Source organism: Chanodichthys erythropterus, chromosome 18, assembly GCF_024489055.1.
Source record: "Chanodichthys erythropterus isolate Z2021 chromosome 18, ASM2448905v1, whole genome shotgun sequence".
NCBI lineage: Eukaryota > Metazoa > Chordata > Actinopteri > Cypriniformes > Xenocyprididae > Chanodichthys > Chanodichthys erythropterus.
In genome coordinates, this window is record NC_090238.1 from 27,214,387 (window position 1) to 27,240,591 (window position 26,205).

The 26,205-nt window shown below is 36.2% G+C and overlaps 2 protein-coding genes across 2 annotated transcripts in view; one reads left to right on the forward strand and one right to left on the reverse strand.

Moving 5' to 3' along the window:
• Positions 1-992: 992 nt before the first annotated feature.
• Positions 993-12,545, reverse strand: asmt2 (acetylserotonin O-methyltransferase 2). Its single transcript, XM_067367555.1, has 9 exons — positions 12,187-12,545; positions 8,512-8,609; positions 7,418-7,592; positions 7,108-7,237; positions 6,830-6,898; positions 4,688-4,806; positions 4,426-4,563; positions 2,002-2,124; positions 993-1,913 (listed from the first exon to the last, which is right to left on the reverse strand). Exons 2-9 carry the CDS (start codon positions 8,590-8,592, stop codon positions 1,702-1,704), a joined length of 1,047 nt encoding a protein of 348 aa, XP_067223656.1. The 5' UTR covers positions 8,593-8,609; positions 12,187-12,545; the 3' UTR covers positions 993-1,701.
• Positions 12,546-22,731: 10,186 nt separating this feature from the next.
• The window catches only part of daam2 (dishevelled associated activator of morphogenesis 2), a 97,778-nt gene continuing 94,304 nt past the window's right edge, over positions 22,732-26,205 (forward strand). Inside the window, exon 1 of the mRNA XM_067368519.1 lies at positions 22,732-22,846. The gene's annotated coding sequence lies outside the window, so the exon portion shown is untranslated. The remainder of the gene's footprint in view (positions 22,847-26,205) is intronic.

The following is a 26,205-nucleotide window of genomic DNA, read 5'->3' on the forward strand; positions in this document are numbered from 1 at the left end:
TAATATGAATCCATAGGAAACCTGTGTAAATAAATAAAGATTTGATATTTTGTCATTCAAAAATTCAAAAAAGTTGGTCTTATGATATAGTACTTTTTAAATATCGGTCAAATCTAATTAATCACAATTACAAAACTATGAATTTATTCAATTTTTTCCCCCTTTTTTTTAAAGGATTAGTCCACTTTTAAATAAAATTTTCCTGATAATTTACTCACCCCCATGTCATCCAAGACGCTCATGTCCTTCTTTCTTCAGTCGAAAAGAAATGAAGGTTTTTGATGAAAACATTCCAGGATTATTCTCCTTATAATGGACTTCAATGGACTCCAGATGGTTGAAGGTCAAAATTACAGTTTCAGTGCAGCTTCAAAGGGCTTTAAAAGATACCAGAGATACCTTTATAAACACAAATGATCACCTTGCAAGTGCTTCCGCCTTCCGTATTCTTCAAAAAGCTTTCAACTTATGGAACGAATGCGGTGCCAGTTTAGTTTTTTCCCGTAAGTAGAATAGGGAAGGCGTAGGACATACGGCGGAATCTTTTTGAAGAATACGGAAAGCGGAAGCATGTGCACGGCGATCATTTGTGTTTATAAAGCATATACGGTTGCATTTTTTTTCGAAAATGACAGATCGTTTTGCTAGATAAGACTCTTATTCCTCGTCTGGTATTGTTTAAAGCCCTTTGAAGCTGCACTGAAACTGTAATTTTGACCTTCAACCGTTTGGAGGACATTGAAGTCCACTATAAGGAGAATAATCCTGGAATGTTTTCATCAAAAACCTTAATTTCTTTTCGACTGACGAAAGAAAGAACATCTTGGATGACATGGGGGTGAGTAAATTATCAGGAAAATTTTATTTAAAAGTGGACTAATCCTTTAAGTAGGTAAGATGCATCATGATGAACTTGGAAAAGTACAAATTACAAAAGCTGGAAATCACATGAAAACAGTTCACAACAAGCTTCTTTCATCATTTTCCTTTATTTGACTTTTTCCTGTTGGCAAATATAAATGTGTGGCAAAAGATCAAGGGCGGTGCATGTTTTCATTAGAAAAACAATAGATTTAAAAACAATTTTCAAGAGTCACAATTTTTTTTTGTCCTGTAGAAGGATGGATAAATTAATTGTCTTGGAACACATCTGACACAAAACTTTGTGAGGTCAGGAATAAAAATCAACTTATGCAATTTGTTTGGATGTGTGTGTGTACCATAGACAGTAAAAGAGGTGTGTACATTTTTAGAAGATTGTTTTTTATTGTGTTAATGCAAAAAAATTACCACTAGGGGTCACACTTACGCTTGTGTCAAAATGGCAGTGCATAGATACACTAGACAGGATGGAGGGAGGAGCTTATTTTTGACACATCAGTAACCAATCAAAAACAGCTCCTCATCCCACCCCCTCTTAGACCACTTCTGTAGGCCTCAGGAGAAAGGTTCACAAATAGCTAAATCTAATCGCTACTAAAACAGTCTTTTGAAGGAAATGTAAGGATCAGGAATGGGCTCACACTCAGTGTTGGAGAAAATACTGCTTTATAACTAGGCAGGAGACCCAAAACGAGGCCAAGGTGGAACGACAGATGTCTGACATGTGCATGAACATGATTACTGACGTGTCTGATCACAACAGGTCTGCAGATTAGGCAGAAGGGGTCTGATTATTATAGACGATGCTTTGGTGCATATTCATTTGAGTGCCAGAATAGCATCATATGATTTTCCAGTTCGACAGACCTGCACATCCCTGAATCCTGCATCCGTGAGTAGACGTGTGTAATGAGAGGGTGGATGCTCCTTCCCTTCTGTCTGGACCAGCATGTTCAGAGAAAACATCTGAACCGTAGTTGGCCCCCGGCGGTTCTCAAACAGCAGTGCCTCTGCGATCAGAACGCCTCCACCTAGATAGATAAAAAGCAAGTCAGATGCTCTGAAAAGTATCATTTTAGGGCCACTATTTACTGACCTATTAATAATATGCTTTCTCACCTGGATGACACGCTGTATGAATCTTCCTCAGTAGTGTGAGATTTTTTTCCTCTTTCCAGTCATGAATTATCCTGGCCAGAATGTACAAATCTGCAGGAGGGATTTCTCCTTCAAAGAAATCCCCTACAAGCACACAACAACAAATATGTGAAATGTCATACTAGAGTTATAATACAAATTTTTTATTTTGTTTTCATTTTTTTTTTAGGGGTTAGTTAGATTTTTAATGTTTTTTTTTTTTTTTATGTTTCTTATGCTCATCAAGGCTGCATTTATTTGATTAAAAAAGTAATTTTGTGAAATATTATTACAATTTAAAATAACTTTTATATAATAGTTATTTATAAAATAACTTTTAAATAAATATATTTTAAAATTGACTTTATTCTTGTGATGGCTGAATTTTCAGCTTCAGTGTCCTATGCAGATTTGGTCTTAAAAAACATTTCTTATTATGTTGAAAACAGTCGTGCTGCATAATATTTTTGTAGAAAATGTGATTTTTTGTTTTTCATGATTCTTTAATGAATAGAAAGTTAAAAATATTTTGTAATTATGTAAAGTCTTTACTGTCGCTTTTGTTCAATTTAAAGGTGAATTCAAAAATTGAATTTACATCGGCATAGTTGAATAACAAGAGTTCAGTACATGGAAAGACATAAGTTGAGTTTCAAACTCCATTGTTTCCTCCTTCTTATATAAATCTCATTTGTTTAAAGGACCTCCGGAAAACAGGCGAAAACAGTTACGTAACAATCGGGATCATTAATATGTATGACCCCAATATTTGCATATGCCAGCCCATGATCGAGGCATTACACAAGGGCAGCCAGTATTAACGTCTGGATCTGTTCACAGCGGAATCATCAGACTAGGTAAGCAAGAACAATAGCGAAAAATGGCAGATGGAACGATAATAACTGACATGATCCATGATTAAATGATATTTTTAGTGATAGTTGTAAATTGTCTTTATAAATTTTTTGTTAGCATGTTGCTAAATGTGGTTAAAGTTACCATCGTTTATTACTGTATTCGCGGAGACAAGAGCTGTCGCTATTTTAATTTTTAAACACCTGCAGTCTGTATAATTCATAAATACAACTTCATTCTTTGTAAATCTCTCCAATAGTGTAGCATTAGCCCGTTAGCCACAGAGCATATAGCCTCAAACTCATTCAGAATCAAATCTAAACATCCAAATAAATAATATACTCACAGAAATAGATGCATGCATGCAGCATGAATGACGAACACTTTGTAAAGATCCATTTGAGGGTTATATTAGCTGTGTGAACTTTGTTTATGCAATGATAGAGTCGAGAGCTCGGGAGGGCTGGGAGCGAGAGATTTAAAGGGGCCGCAACGCCTGAATCGGTGCATAGTTAATGATGCCCCAAAATAGGCAGTTAAAAACATTTATTAAAAAAATCTATGGGGTATTTTGAGCTGAAACTTCAGACACATTCAGGGGACTTAGACTTATATTACATCTTTTGAAAAGACGTTCTACGGCACCTTTAACGCATTCCTTGCTGAATAAAAGTATTAATTACTTTTTAAAAAAATCTTACTGATCCCAAACATTTAAATTGTACTGTAGTTTTTGTTTTGTTTGTTTGTTTGTTTGTTTTAAAGGGTTTTCTAGTTTCAGTTGATTTAGTTCTTAGTTAATGTGATAATAACTGGTATCATTTTAAAATGCTTAAATTCAACAGCACAGTGTTTCTTCTATCAAGTGACATTTTTATGTTTAATGCAGACAGTTTTATGATACACTATGTATTTAAACTAAAACACAATAATTTGAGACCATTTTATTTGAGTTAGTTTTGGAGTCATGCAATTGTATTTTAGCTTCAGTTTTAGTTATTGTTTTAGTTTAGCTAAGAAAAAGGGATTTATTTTAGTTTTCATTGACTATAATAACACAAAACTCTTTTAAAAAGTTATTTTGTCAGGACAGCCACTAGACTGCTTGCTGAAGTTCAGAAGGACAGAGAATTGGTTTAGAAAGGCTTAATTCACTTCAGAATTAAAATTTCCTGATAATTTACTCACCCCCATGTCATCCAAGATTTTCATGTCTTTCTTTCTTCAGTCGAAAAGAAATTAAGGTTTTTAAGGAAAACATTCCAGGATTAAACCCTTATTTTTCGGCTGGGATCATAAAGAGCCATTTGAAGCTGCACTGAAATTGCAATTTGGACTTTCAAACTTTGCTCCCCGCTGAAGTCCACTTAATGGAGAAAAATCCTGGAATCTTTTCCTCAAAATCCTTAATTTCTTTACGACTGAAGAAAGAAAGACATGAACATCTTGGATGGCATTGGGGGGAATAAATTATCATAATATTTTAATTCTGAAGTGAACTAATCCTTTAAAAGCCAACCATTAACAATGTTAAATTGCATCGTGACGCACCCTCTTGAAAACAGATAGTGTCATCTTGTTGGGTGAAATGCCGCTGGGCAGTCTGGACCACAGCTGGGAGATCCAGAACCGTGACAGTGGAGGAAGGATACTCTTTCGCCAGCTCCCGTGCTAATGCACCAGAGCAACCTGCAAAGTGTCTCAAAATGACAACTTGCAATGCTACTGCCTCTTGCATTTTTCATAAAATTATTTTTAGCTCGAATCATTGTCACAGGAAAAGAGTTTAAGCTAAAAATACATTCACACTCACCTCCTAGATCTATGATGGACTTGAAGCTAGAAAGATCGAACGCTGTCACTATGTCATGGCCGTCAATGACCCACGTAGAGTTCATCAGTCCCATGAACTTCAACATCTCCTCTTCTGACCTGAAACAAAACAGCACACCAGTGTCAACAGATGGATCTTTTTCAGATGGATTCACATGAAAAGTAGGAAAAACAAACCCTAATACTGACACTTATACCATCTGTTAGACAACATGTATGCTGACTTTAAAGAGATGCACCAAAAAAAAAAAAAAAAAAAGTATCAGTAAAGTTAATAAAGCAAAAACAACACCTTGTAATATTTTTTAAACAGAAATATGGGTAACAATTTACAATAAGATCTCATTTGTTAACATTAGTTAATGCATTAGCTAACAAACTAACAATGACCAACATACAACATTTATACATTTTTGTCAGTGTTAGTTAAAAGGTACATACTATGTAACCCTTTTTTGTTCAAAATTAACAAGATTTCAATAATAATGAGTCAAAACATCATAAATCCTTCTTCCAAAACGTGTTTTTGTCTCACCCTGATTCACTATGGTAAGCCTATTTTTGTTGTTGCAACGAACTAGAAAGTCTGACATTAAGCACGCTAAATCTCAAACCTCCAAGGAATCACCCTCATTTAAAAAAAAAAAAAAGGAAAAAGAAAGAAAAGCTGAACAGAGGAGAGTCTACTGGCAAAAAGTGAATGCGACAGAGCTCGTAATAAAACCAGAATCAACATTGTCTTGGCTTTTTGAAGATGGCGAGAACTGAGGGATTTAAAATATATCGTAAAAGCGACATGAAGATGGAATTTTTATTACTCAACAGGTGAGTAAGGTATTTTATTGAATAGGTAAATTGCCATATGTATCTCTCTAACAGAGTTCATTGTAAAGCATTATCTATTGTGAAGGGTTTCATTATGGTTGTGTAGCGCTGTGCTGGACTTTATTTTCAAATGTTTATTAAATTAATAAATGGGTATAGCTTTCCATCTATATAGATCCTTTCCATCTAAACTCGTTATATCTCTTAAGTCTAGCAGTGAATGTTTTATGAGCAGTAGGATAACCATATTCATCCGCACAGTCATGCAGAGCCGAAGCATACCAAAACAATGTTCTTCCACAAAATGCATGCAGTTTTGTTAGAGTGCCTTTAATAAAAATACAGTTGTTCACTGTTTATTCATGTTACAATAAATACAAGTTTTGATTTTAAAATTGTATTCGTAAATGTTGAAATTAACTTTTATTAACTGAAGATAACTATTGTTCTAACTAATATTCTTCTCCTATCTGTGTATTTATTTATTTAAAAAAAAAAAAACAATTCGCTATGAGCACTTTACTGACATAACTGTGACTTCACTCAGCACTTACATACTGTTGTTCTCATGTTGATTTAATTGATTCTACTACTCTCATTTGTAAGTCGCTTTGGATAAAAGCGTCTTCTAAATGACTAAATGACTAAATGCTAAATGACTATTGTAGTTAACTGTTGTTAATAAATTGATCCTTATTGTAAAGTGTTACCAAAATATGTGTTAATGAATTTATATCTCCATATACAGTCCCATGCACCCAAATTACTAGGCTGGGAGATGCCTTCATGCACACCCACAGCCTCACAAAAAAAACAAAAAAATTTAAAAACACACAGTTACACATACAATAACACAAGTCATTCTTTCACCATCACATACACACTATTGCACACACACAATACCCCTCCAGACATTGGAACGGCCTGTCATAAAGCCTCAAATTTGAATGAGTTTAAAGTCCATGACCTAGAATAACACAGCACCAGCGGCTAATCGCTTAAGTCTGCCTCACTGCAGTCAAAAAAAGGACTTTTAATCTAGTGACATCTAAAGGACAACAAAAAACATTTACCCATATGGTACTGCTAACATTATTTTATATATATACAGCTATGAAAAAAATTAAGAGACCACTCCAAGTTTAGAAATCAATGTTAAGTGGTCTCTTAATTTTTTTCCATAGCTGTATATATATATATATATATATATATATATATATATATATATATATATATATATATATATATATATATATATATATATATATATATATATAAAAAATAAGATCACACAAACCTGTATATGGCAGAGAAGATCTCTTCAGATGGGAGGCCAAAGGTTTTCTCATTCTGGTTCTTTCCATCCCTGAGAGGTTTTCAGATATTCTGATTATTCAAATATTGTTTTAGAAATGCAGATGACTTCCAAATATCTTTTTAGTTTTAAGAAGGCAGGCTTGTCTTTTTCATTCTAATGTGTCCAAACATCACATTTATTGTATCATGAAAAAAGGATTTTAAAGTAGACAGGGAACAAGTGTTTTTCCAAACAGTGATGAAAACGGCAATGCCTACCTAACAGCATCTACCAGATTGTTCCAGAGTGGGTAGATGGTCTGAGAGTAATAAATGATCAAATCATGTAGAGATTTGGGGCTGGTCTTGGCCAGGTATTGATTAGCAACATCTGTACTGCTGTAATAAGCTATGAGGGAAGACAAGATTAAAGGTTTAGAGACTGGGCAAATCATATAGATACAATGGATGGATGATTTTATGAGCAAACAGATCCGGTTTTGATATTTATCACCTTTACATTATAGAGGAATCAGGTTATTTCCATCTACTTGTGGAGGAATACTAAAAAAAATAATCGGCAGCTTACCTGTTCTCTGTACCACTTCCACATCCACAATCTCAATGGCGACCAGCACATCCAGTAACCTCTCTATACCATCTTCACTGGTGCTGAGCTTCTGTGCCACTTCAGCTGCACTCAGCGGCTTTTGGGACTGGAGGAGAAGGTCGAACACCCCTAACTCACAAGCTGAGAATATCGCCTGGATGAGAACATGGATTCAGGACGATTAAATAAAACTGCAGTGAGAACTACTCATGTATTTATGCATTTTCCATGTCTTTATAAAGATATGGCAATGCATGCAAAAAAAAAAAAAAAATGCACACAATCTTCATCTTCTAATTAAATAAATGTTTGCATTTCACACTTCAGCCATTATATTCCACAATCATGAACATTTCCTGTTTTAAGAAAGTTTAGATTTTTTTACTAAAAAACAAGACAAAATTTTGATTGTTGATATACTATGATGGAATATGGCTTTTACAGTGTGATTTTAAGTACTTTGAGTAATATTGTGAAATATTATTACAATAATAAAAAAAAACTGTTGTCTATTTTTATATATTGTTAAATGTAATTAATCCCTGTGATGGCAAAGGTGAATTTTCAGCAGCAGAAATTATTACAGATATCATTGTAATATTCTGATCAAGAAACTTATCAAGAATAATCAATTTTACAAAATCTACATCCTATTTATAAGGAAACATATAAGGAAAATATTTCATATATTTTAGGTGATATGACTGGTTACAATTTCTTTAGATTATCCTATGTATATAATAATTGTAAAAGAATTAACAACTCTCCAAGTGTCATCCTTTCTGGGATTTAACAATCTTACAGAATCCGATGGTACAATAAAGTCCTGCTAGAGGCGAAATCAGCCCTGACTGCCAAAGTGGAAAATGAGACAACAGGGGACTGCTACAAATAATAGATGCTCTCACATAAAACATTTACTCATAATCCAATAATAAATGTCACGTGTGGTAAACACATTATTAAAATGGTCTGCTTATGATGTTTGAGGTGATTCCTGTACCTGTAGGAAGGAGCACAGAAGCACTCATTAAAATAATGTGTTTTAGAGAGATACAGCAAAAACCACAGACCTTTGAGATCCGGAATCCATTGAGATATTCCAAGAGCTTGAAAGGGTAGTCTAGTTCACTCTGGGATAAATGCTCAGCCATGATGAGAAACGTCCTTCCTGCAAAAAGTTAAGTGCACCATCAGCATCACAGTCATGAACAGGCTCCAAATTACAATGCAACTCAACTGTCAGATCCTCACAATTCTTGACTGGGCATGCTATGCAAAATATTTATTTAAATATTGCATTACCTTTTCACAGAAAATACTGAAAATTAAAATATGGTGACATCATGTATCATCATGACATCTGTGGACCCTCAGTGATTGCAGTCACACCCTTTCCATTAAAGAGTTCACACAAAGAAGATATTTTGAAGAATGTCGGTAACCAAACAGATGATAGGCCCCACGGACTTCCATAGTATTTTTTTTTTCCATACTATGGAAGTCAGTGGGGCCCATCTGTTTGGTTACCCATATTTTTCAAAAATGTCTTCTGTGTCCATACATCATCATGTCGGTCTCATTTGAAGGGATAGTTTACCCAAAAATGAAATTATCCCATGATTTACGCAAACCATCTTAGGTGTATATGACCATCTTCTTTCAGACAAGCACAATCAGAGATATAATATCCTTAGTCATCCAAGGTTTATAATGGTTGAGAATGGGAACCCAAAAAAAAAAAAAAAGAAGGCATCCATCCATAATCATAGTAATCCATATGGCTCCAGAGCGTTAATAAAGGCCTTCTGAAGCGAATCGATGCATTTATGTAAGAAAAATATCCATATTTAAAACTTTATAAATTCAAATAACTAGCTTCCGGTGGATGACCGTATGCAGAAAGTGCAAGTCGACTTGAGCCAAATGAGTAACCCGAAGCGATGTATGACGCAGGATGTGGGAGCTTAGACACCTCTCACTGTTCAAACAAATAGGGCTGTGCAACAAACTCAAGCTCCTCTTCTCTTATATCGAAATCCTCCAATATTTCTCTTTAAAATTTCTCATTTTAGACTTCTAATTCGTGACCGGTGTATTGCTCTCTCCTCTGCGCCTCCGCATTCATCATTGAGTCACTGCATGGGGTCAAAGGTTGCTCTTCCACCCAAATCGATGTGCTCAGTATGTGTACGGTCATCCGCCGGAAGCTAAATATTTGAAATTATAACGTTTTTAAATATTATTTTTTTCTAACAAAAACACATTGATGCACTTCGGAAGGCCTTTATTAACCATTTGGAGATGTATGGATTACTTATTGATTATGGATGGATGCATTTTTTTGTGTTCCCATTCACAACCATTATAAACCTTGGATGACTAAGGATATTTTTAAATATATCTCTGATTGTGTTTGTCTTAAAGAAGATAGTCATATAAACCTAGGATGGCTTGAGGGTGAGTAAATCATTGGATAATTTTCATTTTTGGGTGAGCTATCCCTTTAAGAAAGTTTCTTAAATGAGACTGACTCGATGACATATGCAGCCTTTAAAGTCTACATGAACCGTAAGCTGCAAACGACTTTTCTCTGAAACGGAATATTGAATAGAGGGCAGGGTTTTAGCGCTCCTCCTTCTCTCACACATAGCAGACTAACAGTTGGAGGGGAGTGGTTTACGCATTTTCAACCCAAGCCATCAAACTGACATCATCAGAGAAGGAACGCCATTCCAGACCGGAAGTAACTTTTCAGATTTTGATTAAAGATTACCACAACAAACAATTTTTTCTGTGTATAAACTTGCACAGATTAATTTTTCAACGCAAGACTAGTAATATGCACTAACAAAGTATATAGGGTTTTGATTTCATGACGACTTTAAAGGCCCGCTGAAGTGTCTTGGAATGCGCAGCATTATTCAGTGTGTTGATGTAATTTCAACTGAAACAAGAAGACAGGGCGATATATCGAACAGCCCCGCCCCTTATTAAAAATAGCCAATAGTGTTTTGTTTATATCACAGCTCAGCCAGAGCCGTTAAACTCGGTAAAACCGGTTTCCTTTTAATATCTAACCATTTATCCTCCTAATCTCCTCTATATCACATTAAAATATGGCATTCTGTACCAAATTTAAATGAGTCCGATACCTTTCATGGTCTGAGCCGACTCGCGCATATAATGAATGAATGAATGAATGAACTGTGCTCGTGCTGCGGCGGTTCACTTTATACTAACACAAAAAACAGACTTAAATCACGTCAATGGAAAGCTATTTAGACTATCTGAATCATTCCCTATTCTCTATATAGTGCACAATGTGCCATTCACCATGTAGAAACTAGTAAATGTGTGAACAAATGACCGATTTCAGTCACAGCTTCAGTGTCTGTTGATAGTGTAGGAGGAGTCTCTCACTTCCGCTAAAACAGATCACGGATTTTCATGACATCACGTCGCACTTCAGATTCTAGAGAGCATTTGATTGGACTGAAGATTTGATGAGAAGCTGAAGTGCGACGTGATGTCATGAAAATCCGTGATCTGTTTTAGCGGAAGTGAGAGACTTTACGCTTTGAATGCTTATATCTCCTAAATGCAAATTTTGTCATTGTTTTAGAAGACACCAGCTTATTCATAACCTTAAGGCTAACATATTCATACTAAAAGCTAAAAAAAAAATATTTTGATTTCAGGGGGTCTTTAAATGCGACGCAGCCTCTGAACTGAGAGACAGCTAATGACTCTCATGATTTGTTCAAAGCATAGATTTGTTCACGAAACACCACTGCGTGTTGAAACCTGCTGTTGCTTTCGTCGGAACCATTATTTCGTTGCAAAATAGAGCAAACAATGCTGACAATGTGATTAAAATGTACATCACCTTATATTACCCTTTTATTTGTTGAACTGTTGTATAAAATCAGTCACATTTGTGAATGTGGATATTTGGGAAAATTGAATTCTTGCTCGTATAACAAACATATTATCAACATTAAAAACAAGAACTCAAAGTATGTTTTTGTATCAAAGAGAGTTTGAGTCTTAAATCGATTGTTCTTCATACTAGTAAGTGCTATATCTCCATTTTTACAAAGGTACATTATCGTGAACGTCATAGGCAGCTATCTCTGGACGCAACCTATCATGCATTCCGCTTGTGCATGATAGGTTGATGCAGTTAGGTTTTTACCGCAAAAGATGAGGTAATTAGATTGGATGCCATGTATTTGACCTTCTACGGCATTTTGCCTGTTAGAAATACATGCTCGGTTGTAATGTTATTTTAAAGCGGGGTAGAATTAAACTAACGGTATAACTATTTTTACCCCCTCTGTCACCTCACGTACCCCCAGGGGTATTGCGTACACCAGTTTGGGAACCACTGGTCTCTAGATAATCAGTCTGGACTAACCCAAGGGAATTGTGTGCAATTACACATTATTTCAGTCTGTATGCATTTTCCTTCTCAAATGAGATTCGTCGGAATCGGTTCACGCACTTTTACACAGCCGGTACTATTGTGTAACCACAAAATCATTCACGCAAACTCCCCACGAGAACGTGTAAGTTACATGATATACACTGACCACAGCGTTGTGAAAATAATACGAGTCGATACAGTATATATTCTTGTGTATAAAGTTGCAAGATATGCAGAGTTTAAAACCTGCTTCTACAACTCCAACATATCATCACTTGACGCACGGTAGTACTACACAGTTCAAGAGAACAAGACTTACCAAACAAAAGACAGCCGGTTTGATATGCAGTTCTGTTAGAAATAATTCTACTCCAAATTTGACTCTTCTCTGACAGTCATCCCGTGAAAAAGAAAGTACCGTTCAAGAAATTAAATACGAAAGAATCACACGATGCGCCTGTTCTGTTTAGTGACGTCCGATTCGTTAACCTAGCGTTCTTTTGAGTCGTCTCCTTTCAGTGAATCTGTTGAGCCAGTTCATACAACCGGGGTTTGAACGATTCACTGGACTGACTAATTGAACTGAGAACCACTATTAACAATCGTGCTACTTATCGCTTTTCTGGAACGTTTTAGAGCATGTAATACCACACGCCGATATATTATGTAGGACGCCATGACGCAAAAAGAATCACTGAAATAATGAACCGGTTCGAATGAACTGTTGGAAAGAACCTATTCGCGGAAATGATTCGAACTTCTCTGTTGCTTATTGACGCGTGAGCCTTCCCTTTAAATGATGCGACGCTTTCTTAAGCACTGTGTGGCGTTTCTCGCAATAAGCGCTGTTAGAAATGAATGAAGAAATATTGCATTTCACATTCAAGTGTGCGTTAGATACGAAGAATGGGTTTAAATACCAGGTAGCTACTTGGCCGCCCATTTCGCTGTGCGGTTTCTCGGCCGAAATCCAAATCTTCAGCTTTTTACTGCAGCATTTATTTTTATGAACCGTTGAACTTGTCTTATTACACAATGAGTCGTATGCGACGATGCTGAATCCAGCTACTTATTCGTTTGTTGCTTATTGACGCGTGAGCCTCCCCTTTAATTGACGCGACGCTTCCTTAAGCACGCTGTGTGTAGCCTATGGCACTGCTCGCAATTAACGCTGTTAGAAATGAATGAAGAAATATTGCATTTCTCCGCCACAAGTAAGTGTGCATTAAATACGAAAAATTACATTAATAAAGGGCGTATTGATCTTGTGAAAAAAAATAATTTTTGGCTCGTTTTAATGTAACGTTACTGTCATTTATTTATTTATTTTTTAATATTGAACGTTTTATATGGGTCAATAATACACACAGAGTCGCCTATGCGGTTTCTTTTCTTTTCTTCTTTTCTTTTCTTCTTGTTTTAGAGTGTATATTTCGGCTGTTTTCGGCTTTCGTGTCATTGGTTATCACCATATAAATATTCAGACGTTTATACTGTGCCATTTTGAAGTTATGGTCCCATGAATTTGACAGATGACACTAGGCTACAGTTTGAGCAATTGCTTTGCTGGCCCATTCGGAGGCGCTATATCTCAGCTGTCTTTGAGTGCGCGTTAAAGGTGTTCTTGTCTATCATCACCATGCCAATTGTCAGACATGTTTACTGTACCATTTTGAAGTTATGATCCCATGAAGTTGTTCTAGTGAATATTTCTCAGGGCTGGTTCATTTTTAAAAAAAGTTAATTTCTAAGACACAAATAAAAAAGTTATTAAACATGTCAAGGAAATATGGAAAAGGAGTTTGTTCATCACAGCAGGGGTAGATACCATATCTGCTATGAAAACAAGGCCGTGAAGGAAAGAATATTTCCATAATAATTCTATTATGCAGAGAACCATGTTCTTGACAAGAACCAAAGAACCATATACTGAGGCCATGATCTAAAGAACTTGTTTAACAGATGTTTTGATGAGCATTTGGAGCATTGCTCAATGGATCTGGGGCAGAAAAGATGGCTTTCTCCACAAGATGAAAGGTGAGAACCTATTGTTTCTCTGTCAATTCAGTGTGAATAATATATGGACTCATTTCAGGCTGTGATCCAATAAATAAATCAGTGCTGAAAAGTGTGGCGAGACTATATAGACAGATACCAGACCGTTGCTTCTCAGTGTTGAGAAAAGTGAAAGACATTGACCTCATAATTTCCCTGGATTTCAGTGATCATGATCCTTTCAAGGTATTAGATGCATATATGACTCTCTCTCTATATAACAATGCATCAAAATCTCATTTAAAGGAACAGATTCCCTAAACGTGTAATTACATCAACAAATGACTGACTTCAGTGGAACACAAAAGGAGATCTTGTGGCTCGTGACTTTAGTAACCACCAGAGGTCGCACTAACCTAAAATGTACAGGATTTAAAAACACTTAAAGATGATTACAAATGCTGTGTATCATATTAACAAATGCATTTAAATAGTTTGACCATTTTAATGTTTGCATTCCCATTCATCTCAGTGATGGTTTCTCAACCTGAAGGAGATTTAATTGATCAAAAACTGTAATTTTAACGGAAATGTCTATCTTTTCCTCTGCAGACTGTGAAAGAAGCTGCTCAGATGTGAAAAAAATCTAAACATCGAATGAGCCAATTTCTCATTCATTTTCATGCACTGACTCATAGTGTTCATTTACTGAAGTGTCTCTTTTTTAAAGTGCTTGACTGCTTTCCTGCCTTCAAAGACTGAATGGAGCACAGCAAATATCATTCAAATTAATTGACACAAACACTGTCAGTCATTGCCAATGTTATTGGCAATTAATTGATTCCATTTTCTTGCCATGAAATAGCCTTCAGTGTTGACATGGCCTTAATAAATCCTACAGGCTTACTACAAATCAAATTTATTAACTTTGACCCTAAGTCGTATTAGTTAGTAAAACAAAATCTTAGTAACACTTTATTTTACAGTGCCATAGTTACACGTTATTTTTATAACAATGCTAAGGCCTGAAAGTGAGTCTTGGTGAAATGGGGTTAAACTCTTTTCTGTGCATAAATCCATTGTGAGTATATCTGTTTAAAGGTGATAGAGAGGATTTTTTCATCGACTGAGAATCCAAAGACTGTTAGTGAGTTTTTTAAATGAGCGCATGCGTAAGAACAACCCTCCTCCTTCACAGCTCATTTCAAAGAAACGCCTCCCAAAACTCGTGCACGAGTATTGGAAAACGAGTGTTTACCACCGGCATTCGCTGTGTCATGTTTTTTGGATTCATTATGTCGGACTCACCGCAGGTAACTCATAATCTGCAGTTGTTATTCCTGTCTCCGGACAAAAACATTGCATGCGGCGCCTGTGGAGTGTGGAAAGTTACTGGAGCGCGCAGCCGAGCTCGTCTCTCACAAGGAACGTCACGGCAGTGATTGACAAGCCAGAGGGCCAATCGTTTACACGATTGGCTGATGTTTTTAAGGCCCTATCTTGTGCACAGATGATGTATATTGATATTATTACTTTCAGTGCACCTAATAAATAGTCTTTTATCAGTTAGTAAAGACAGTTTCAAGTAATATTGCAAAAATGTATAAAGCAAAACATCCTGTAGCAAATTCAATGTTTACTGTTTAAGCTAACATTCCTGTAGTTCAACTAGTAGGGTGTATGGCGCTGGCAACGACAAGGACTGGGGTCGATTTCCAAGGGAATGCATGAACTTATAAATTGTAAGCTATACCCCGAATGCGACGTAAGGCCCTTTGGATGAAAGAATCTGCCAAAAAAATTATTAGTTTAGTTATATTGTGGTGTCGATATTCTTCAGCATGTCATGTGCAGGTTTACGTATAGCTACAACATCAATAAGTGAAAAATAGAAGCAAATTACAGTAAAATAGTGACGGGTGTCAGTTCTTTTAAGATGTAAATATTTTCTGATGACATTTTATTATGTATAACATTATAACACACTGAGATGTGAGCCTGAGAAAAAATCAACAAGGAAATCAAAATATGCATCACTTGAATTGACTGTAAATAAACACTGAAGATTCAGGATGTTCTGATATTCGGTAAAATTAAATGAGCAGACAGACACAAAATAAGCACATTACATGCCATGTTCTAGTAAACACGGTTCATGAAGGGTTGAGCCCTCTGTTGCTATAACCTGTTGCTTACATTAAATGTTTAATGTAAGCAACAGGTTATTAATTAAATAATGCTGCTTGCATTATTTCCAATTTACTGTTTATATACCACATATACTTGTATACAATTTATTTTTTCTTAGTTTAAACTTTCACTTAAACTGGCTGTGAGAAAACATTCGATTTTGTCAAAGTATCAAATGCAAGTAATGAGTGTGCTTGGACAGCCTACTAAAGAAAAATCACATGGGTAGTTGTCTAATAACATTTTTTTGTTTGTTTTAACATCATGATCACTTTAGGTTTAATTATACTGTATAAGTAGAAAACAATTCTGCAGTGTGATTATATAATTCAATATTTTCAATATTTAATCAATTAAAAATATCCCCTGTTTCATATTCAAAACCCATTAATTTGTATATGAATATTTACATAATTTTTTTTTAAATATTTTTTTTTTAAATCTGAGCTTTTTTAAAATGAGTATATCCGCTTTATATTTGTTTAATTTCTTTTATTGTCTATATAGCCTACTACGTATGCTTTATTATTTTGTCTTACATTAAAATAAACTTGCATTACAAATTTTAATTTGACTATTTAGCCTTTCAAATGTAAACACCTTTGCTGTTGAAACTTGATGCACCTGCACATTCTCTCTGTAGCGACAGATGGCGCTGTGTGTTTAGTAATAATAGAGTGAAAGGGGCGGAGCAGAAAGAGCGTTGCACACACGCGCGCGCGCGCACACACACAAGACGAATTGTGTGTGGTGAGTGCTAAGCATCATCACTGTCTGCAGCACGAAGTAATATGTGTCCACCGGTGTAACACACCAATGTTACACATCCTCTGAAGCTGAACTGATATCCTGACATTCTCCTGTAAAATGTCTTGATAAACTTTTGAATTGATTCCTACTTGAAAGATTTTAAACTGCCCAGGCACTTGAGGCAGCAAAGCAGCGATAAACTCCCTCCAGCGTGCTTCACAGCTGAGAAAGGTTATGGTGTTGGTTTCAGTATCCTTTTTTTCCTTTAAACCAAGTGTTTCATTGTAGCGAAAAAAAATTCAACTTTTGTCTTAACTGTCCACAGGGTGGTCTTGGGCAAACATGAGGCGTGCCCCAACACACACACACACACACACACACACACACACACATATATATATATATATATATATATATATATATATATATATATAAACATAATGGAGATATAATTAATTTAGAAGTTTTATTAAATGTTTACAATGAGATTATGTGGTTTTTATAATGCTTTTGTCGTTTTTTACAAGATGGACAAAATGTGTCACCAAAAAAGTCATTTGGTTTAACCAAAATTTCGGTTTTACCGAATGACACTTTTGGTTATACCGAATGACGATATTTTCAAACAATGCTAACAGGTTGATATCTAGCTAGCTAACAAAAAGACAATCAAACATTTTATATTTAGTACAAGTTTTTAAAATATTACAACATTTTCCATGTTTTATAGCAGTTGTACCGAATGACCTGATGTTTCGGGACATGCGTATGAGCGACTGAAAACATGAATTTTTCAAATAGTTAAAGGGATAGTTCACCCAAAAATGAAAATTTGATGTTTATCTGCTTACCCCCAGGGCATCCAAGATGTAGATGACTTTTTTTCTTCAGTCTAACGCAAATTATGATTTTTAACTGCAACCGCTGCCGTCTGTCAGTCAAATAATAGCAGTGATTGGGAACTTGAACAATGAGAGTCGAAAAAACTTCCATAGACAAATCCAAATTAAACCCTGTGGCTCGTGACGACACACTGATGTCCTAAGACACAAAACGATCGGTTTGTGCGAGAAACCGAACAGTATTTATATAATTTTTTACCTCTAATACACCACTATGTCCAACTTCGTTCAGCTTCCGGCTAGTGAGGTCTGATCGCGCTCTGACAACGGAAGTGATGTCTCGCGCTCATTGAAGTATATGGGCGAGACATCACTTCCGTCAACAGAACACGTTTTTTGACCTCACTAACAGGAAGCTGAACGAAGTTGGACATAGTGGTGTATTAGAGGTAAAAAATTATATAAATAATGTTCGGTTTCTCGCACAAACCGATCGTTTCGTGTCTTAGGGCATTAATGTGTCGTCACGAGCCGCAGGTTTTAATTTTGATTTGTCTAAGCAAGTTTCATTTACTGTTATAGTTGAAGTTCCCATCCACTGCTATTATTTGACTGACAGACGGCAGCGATGGCAGTTAAAAATCATAATTTGTGTTCTACTGAAGAAAAAAAGTCATCTACATCTTGGATGCACTGGGGGTAAGCAGATAAACATCAAATTTTCATTTTTGGGTGAACTATCCCTTTAAGAGAGAGTTAGTTACTTTGCTTCACGACAGCGTGGTCCTTTGCAGGTGTCTGAATGATGTCACATGACGTTGAACACATGACTTGATACAAAATGGTCCCTTTATATATTACTGCGAATGACATCAATGAAATTCAATTTTCCGGATATTCTTTCTCTTAACAAAGCAACGGCTTCTACACGTAATTTTAATACCATTTTGCACTATGATATATGATGTAATAAAATCATGCCAGAATAAAAAATACAAACATTTATTACATTTTAAGATATTTTAATCACAAATTAAATGGCTGTACTGGCCTTTGGACGGTTAAACCAAATGACCTTTTGACACTTCAAAATCTTTAAAATACCTTTTTATGTAGCAAAATATAATTAAAACCTTTTGGATTCAATAAAACAGATCTAGCTCTACTACCTTACATAATTTAGATGTCATATCTTTGTTTTTTATTATTATTAAGGCCTTTGGACAAAAAAATGACCCGTCACGTCATTGACCCATATATATATATATATATATATATATATATATATATATATATATATATATATATATATATATATATATATATATATATATATATAATGTATATATTTATATATGTATATGTATATTGACCTTGGTACTAATTTATCATGTTCACCTCATATTTTGTCTGTTCACCTCATAATGACCTTCTCGTTTGTCTCTTGTCTTCCTGAATCTGATCACTATACAGACAGTCTTTCTGGTCTGACCCTTTCCTGTCTGACACCACTTTGAGATTGGCCATCTTGCGTATTGGCCCTGTCTTTTCTGTTTCAAGTGCTATTAAAGTCTGTGTTAAGCATTTATCTGCTTTTGGGTCCATCCTATCAGAAAACCTGACATTTTTGGTCTTGCCATGGACTCGAGCTTTTGTATACAGACTTGACCTTCTTTAAGTTTTGGTCTTGACTTGTATCAAACATCATCCATGTAATTCCATAAGGGCTCAGAGATTAATACCTTGACCATTTCCATCAGGGCATGCTGAGATCTGTTGCAGAGAGTGTCGTCATGTGACAACCTTGGCATTTTGAAGGTTCACATATCACAAGTTGCCAAGAAATAAAAGCAAAACTGTTATTGTTTGGTGACTTTACTGGAAGTTCTAACTAAACACCGCAAGATGTGACATGTTTTGTCTCAATTGATGAGACTGACAGATGATTTATGATAGATAACACTGATATTAGAGATAGATATGCATCTCTTTAATCCTCTGTGTGTTCATTTCACTTATGATTCAAATTTCTGAAATGTTTTGTGTTGGTGTTCTCTTCTCAGAAAGAGACCAATGAGTCACAAGACTTAATGAGCCGGAAATTTCATGCAAACAATTATAGTGAGATCTTGATAATGTTGAAAAACCTGTCTAATACACACGAAAGCTCTTTGTGATTGGGGCACTTCAGTTTTCTCACATGCTTCACTGTCTGTGTTATGCTAACATGTTGTGAATGGTCACACATCTTGTTAGAGCTTCATAGTATATAGTAGCACAATAGCAAATGAAAACACTGATCCAGAAGTGCAATTTAGGAGGCATTCTAAACTATTAGACATGTAGTCTAAATTATCTCTATGTCTACTTTGACTGATGTGTGAAAACACTAATATAAAATATCCATCTTGGCATGTTTGCGGCATGTTTGTTATTCATGTCATGGCATGTAGAAAGTATATAACCAACACCAACATGGGTTCAGGGGAGTAAAAGGTCAATAGGTAGCAGACATCCATGAACTTACAAACTAATGCCCTGTTTTTACCAATAAGATGGTTCCACAGGTCCAGTGACTCAGTCATTAGCTCTGGCTTGCATTCTTCATAAATGTCCAAACAAACTTTATAAAGAAGTACAGATTTATGGTCATAAACATCATTCTATGGGAATGAGAACTGATTATGAATAAATGATGAATTTAAAGTCTATGTTGATCTACCAGACCAAACATCTTGTGATCTTGTATTTCTTATATTCAAAGCATGTTCAATTTTATTGAAAATTTGTCTCATTAAACTTTTGAAAGCCATAACAACTTTGGGGCTTTCCTGATAACATTTTGATATCTGCTTACAGAAACAGAGCCAAAGTAATCTGTGACGTGCACTGTTCACTTTGCAGAAGCTTTTAGGTGCATACCATTACCTTTTATAGAAATGTTCTTTCCGAAGGATTTCAGAAATTTGCTGTGTTATGGACATTATATCAGGGCCTCCCATGAAGGTGTCCTAGTCTCATGGTTATGTCGGTGGAATGCAATGAAAACCACCTGTACATATAGCTATCTGGCTGTATCTTTACTTTCTTTAGATATTTAGTGCAGATTACTATCACCAAACATTTTTCTTTTCATACAATTCACATTTGATCAATCTGTGATCAAACATGCTGTCAGCCTTCTGATGAAAGTTTTAAAGATGAAAGATATAAAACGATGTTACGCCCTGAGTTATTCCTACTTCTGTGGGATTTTGGAGGGTGCTTGACTATTTCACCCAGCATCCCAGCTGCTATTCTAACCTCAGCAAGTTCAGATTTAGCTGCTCTGGGTAGGCTGGGACATGTAGCACAGCCCCTGGCACTGGAGAGCATCGGGTGGCTTTGGAGAGTGGGTCTGCCTCTGGAGCCCAGAGCATGCTGTTAACCACCCTAAACGCAGAGTAAAAATAGAGAGCTTTGGTTAGCAGGCAGACAATGCCAACTCTCTCTCTCTCTCTCTCTCTCTCTCTCTCTCTCTCTCTCTCTCTCTCTCCATCTCTCTCTCTCAAGTGTTAGGGAGGTATAGAGGGATGTACAGAGGGCTGAAAAGCAGGGGTGATTATAGGATTTCAACATTATGGCACAGCCAGTGAGGGTATGGTTAAAAAATGAAATGTTTTTAATGTATTGTTTGTAAACTAGGATCAGTGTCTGACCATAAATAGCCTCAATATCAACTTTGACAACGCAGTGTTTAGGATAATTATTTTAAAAATACAGTTTTTTCCATTTCCCGCAAAGCAGCGGTTTTGGACAATGTTTATGCCTGAGGCCTGAACTGTAAGTTCTATTGCACATTATAAAAATACAGTGCAATATGTAATATTTTCTGTCCGCTAGAGGCGTATTCAAAACAAAGACGTAGCTTGATGACGCCAAGTTTGAGCGCGGAATCAACGACCGGTGGGAAAGAATTGGGATAGGACTCGGGAAGAAAACATGTTCATGGATGGGATTATTAACATTACTGTAGTATGAAGCAGAGCCGAACCGAGTGTTGTGGGAGCTATACGAGGCCGCTGGAGTGATTGCGCAACACACGCCTCAGGAGCAGAGGAACTTTTATTATGACACAGTCACCGGCGCTGCTTCCGCTTTTCTGGTCACAAGTATGAGGTAACACAGCTCTGTTTATCATATTAGATACATTTGAGAGTTGAAAATTATGTTATAATGTTACTCTGTGCGTTTGCTCGGCGAATATCATATTAATAAATGCTGGATGGCTTGTGTTGATAAATGGCATGCAATTAATTTTAAAACGTATGATGGAGAAAATGCCGTATTACCGTTACTAAAGCTGCTTCTGATTATGCTACATTAGCTACTTCACAAAATAGTGTTTTTCTCTGAGGCATGGTACTCGCAAAAAAAAAAAAAAAAAAAAATCAAGAAAATCAGATTTAAACAATAAGACTAATGTTAAACGTGTTGAGCTATATAACAATAATTAGTTTTCTGTCTATAAATATATCAAAACAGTTGTTCCCTTGCCTATTAAAACATGTAAATATTAAAGCGTCTTTGGCGTTTCCATGGTTTCTACAAAATAAAACCGGGAACCGAGGGTAACGCGGGTATGACGCATTGACAGGCGACTCCTCACACGTCCGGGTGTCTTGGTTAAAATTGCAATTTTCTAACGATTTACAAATAGTTGCAAACATTTGGGATGTTGTAAGTACTCAAGTGAACAAAATATATAACACTGGCCTAGTGGTTTTTGGATATTTTACTGCAAAAATATTACACATTGAACCTTTAACTATTTGAATAATACAACATCACGATTCACACAGTCTCTGTAAGACTTTTATCTATAGTCTTTCAAAAACAAAAACACAAACTTTAGCTATTGGCTTTACATCAAGGCAGTTGTCACTTTATTTTTGCTCGAGGCAGTCTGCGGCGCACACTTGGCAAAGCCCTTGAGACGGTTCTAGTATGCCAGTAGATTTGGTTATAGCCATGATAGACAGGATTGATGATGGAACTGTGTCTTTAAGAGAGACTTGTAGTAGGCGTGTGTAGCGCTTGGACTGATGGTGAGACGCGAGCAGCTCACTTACTGGCACTTCTGAAGTCACAGCGGATAAATTGACGGTATCAGCCCAAACGGATTACAATTTGACAACGCCTTTCTCTCAGAGATGATATACGGTAAGTAAATAGGCACTGCTGATTTGTACCAGCTGTGTGATGATTTTTAATGATGATTGCTCTGCTAACATTGCAGATACATTGCTGACATTACATATTACTTAATTTCTGCAGGATATATTTGGACCTATCCTGTTCAGTTCTTTAGAAATGAACCTTGAACAAAATTCACATTACGGCATCAGAATTTCCCTGTAATGTAGATCTTTTTATATGTTGTAATATTAAAGGCGGTCTGATATCTGTTTTGCCTATTGCAATTCCCTGCGTTTTGGGAATGATAGGCTACATGTGGAATTTCAGATGCACGGCGTTCATACAGCCGTCATGGCAGTCAATGATTGATTGTTTTTGTGAATAAGAACGTAGTTCTTTCACTTCTACAGTTGTGTAAGAGAAATGTGATTAGAAACACTATTATTTACAGTTGGATTTCATTCTAAATCCAATTGCCGGTGTTGAATACTGTAGTAGTCTGTGGCTGTATGTTTTTTCATGGCGAGTAGAGGGCGCTGTTTCTCTCTTTCCACAGAGGGAAAAATTACAAATCATTCTTAGGCTGGCAGTTCTGGCTGCTCACAAAAATACATAGTTTGTCAATGTTTTAACGTTCTTCAAATTATTTTGTTACTCGTCTCTTTTATTGTATCTGACCAAATACACTCTCTATAACTAATTTATGTACAATACAATATGTACATGTAATACCCTTTTGTTTGTTGCCATAATTCTGCTCATATGTTGGCAACCCATGAATAAAGTGGCTGTGTAGTTTGTAAGTTGGTGCGTCACTTATGGCTTGGAATCTGTCAGGTTTAATGCCTGGCAGTTACTTTGATTGTATTTTTGGTAGGCTATATCAACTGCTGCTGAAGTGTTAATGTACTTGTGAAAATGTGTAAACTGATTTGATGCCTTACTGGACTCAAGTTTTCAAGTTTAATCAAAAAGGCTTGTCGTGTTGAATGAAAAGATTAATTAGATGCCTTAATACATGCATAAAGAGGAAAATATCTCAGCTGTGTGCAACACAACTCCATTTCATTTAATTCTCCATCAGGTAGCCATGAAATTATCACACCATACCAATGCCATTACTTTTCCCCCATACTTAATAGGGCCAGCATACTTTAGTTACCTCGTTCTGCGTTTATATACACAAAGATCTTTCAGAGTTTTCTTTGTGTCAGTTGCTCATCAGCGGCTGTATCCTTCTGACCAAGTGAGGAGGTGTGGGCCGGGTGGTGAAATTATGTCCAACAAATGGGCACCAGGGATTGTGCACACATGTATGCTGACCCAGTGATCGAGATGGAAGTCACTGATGTAAGTTGCTCAGACTCTTCATTCGCATCCAGATGTTGTGTTTGGCAGTGCTCCTGGCTGGGATATAAGCAAAGTGAGAATGTAGGTGTTCTGCTGTCTGCTTCCGTAGAGAGACTGCAGCTTCTGGAAACCTGCAGCTGAAGGTGTTCACGTCCAGATGTTGATGAACATTAGCACCAACACGCCAAAACTAATAGAAAAGTAAATGTAAACTTCTGCAAGGAATATTGGGTATCTTTCTACAGTGGCTTTTGGCACTAGTGGAACTGTTAAATTCCTTTAAAAAAGACCAGATTTGTACAAATGAACGGTGCTTGCCATGATGTTGGAGTTGGCCTGACAACTTGCCCAGTTCTTGGTGGTTTGTAGGGCATTGATGGGATGTTTTGGGTGGTTGCTAGGTGTTGTCTTACTGGTCAAGGCCATAACAGCCCATTTTAAGTCAGATTTATGTATAAAGTGTCAGTCATAAATTAAGTTATGAATCATATTCAATTCCTTTCAATTTTTTTTTGTCATGTGACAGTAATACGTCTGATTGCTTGGCATATCTCCTCGATAAGCCACACAAATTTCAATATCATTAATGTTCGGATATAATTCCATTAAAGGTGCCCTAGAATTAAATATTGAATTTATATTGGCATAGTTGAATAACAAGAGTTCAGTACATTGAAAAGACATACAGTGTTTCAAACTCCATTGTTTCCTCCTCCTTATATAAATCTTTAAAAGACCTCCTCAGAACGTTACGTAACAGTCGGGGTGTACGCCCCCAATATTTGCATATGCCAGCCCATGATCGAGGCATTACACAAGGGCAGAACGTCTAGATGTGCACAGCTGAATCATCAGACTAGGTAAGCAAGCAAGAACAATAGCGAAAAATGGCAGATGGAGCGATAATAACTGACATGATCCATGATATCATGATATTTTTAGTGATATTTGTAAATTGTCTTTCTAAATGTTTCGTTAGCATGTTGCTAATGTACTGTTAAATGTGGTTAAAGTTACCATTGTTTATTACTGTATTCACGGAGACAAGAGCCGTCGCTATTTTAATTTTTAAACACTTGCATTCTGTATAATTCATAAACACAACTTCATTCTTTATAAATCTCTCAAACAGTGTGTAATGTTAGCTTTAGCCACGCAGCATAGTAGGGCTGGGCGATATATTGCATGCGATTGTCACGCGCATTTCGTCAGTAAAGCCGGTTCCCAGATTACCGCTAAATCACCATCACCTGCTTTCAGATGGAGCAGCATTTAATAGACAGAGCCGTAGATCACTGATAAGCCACGCAATATCGCGTTCATTATCGAAGGCGATTCATCTGAAACTCAAACTCATTCAGAATCAAATGTGATACATCCAAATAAATACTATACTCACATGACCCGAAGCATGCATGCAGCATACATGACGAACATCTTGTAAAGATCCATTTTGAGGGTTATATTAGCTGTGTGAACTGTGTTTATGCTGTTCAAGGCAAGCGCGAGCTCTGGGGCGGAGGAGCACGAAATTTAAAGGGGCCGCAACCTATATATCGTTGCATAGTTAATGATGTCCCAAAATAGGCAGTTAAAAAAATGAATTAAAAAATCTATGGGGTATTTTGAGCTGAAACTTCACAGACACATTCAGGGGACACCTTAGACTTATATTACATCTTTTAAAAAGAAGTTCTAGGGCACCTTTAATTCATTCACATATAACAGTGCAGGACAGGTTACATGCCAACATTTTAATAAAATAAAAGGGAATAATAAGTAGGGTTGGGACAATACATTGATTCAAGATACAATGATTCTGTATCAGTTCTGATTATTGTCTCTCTTAAACCGATTCTGAGCTTAGTTTTAACAGCAGATGGCGCTCTAGGCTAGTTTTTAACTGCACACTCAAATGCTCACTAAGAAGAGTGCTGGAAAGCGCTCATGTGTTCGGCTGAGTCATGTAAGTGTTTAAATATACTTGCATCTCGGCTCAGCCCACTGCAAACACCCTTGTAATTCGTTTCAAA

Excerpts from the sequence above, each read along its gene's own strand:
- asmt2 (XM_067367555.1), bottom strand. The coding sequence starts at position 8,592 with ATGGCTGAGCATTTATCCCAGAGTGAACTAGACTACCCTTTCAAGCTC. Across the intron at positions 7,593-8,511 it reads ATGGATTCCGGATCTCAAAG|GCGATATTCTCAGCTTGTGA; the intron begins GTCTGTGGTTTT and ends GTTCTCATCCAG. Across the intron at positions 7,238-7,417 it reads GGAAGTGGTACAGAGAACAG|CTTATTACAGCAGTACAGAT; the intron begins GTAAGCTGCCGA and ends CTTCCCTCATAG.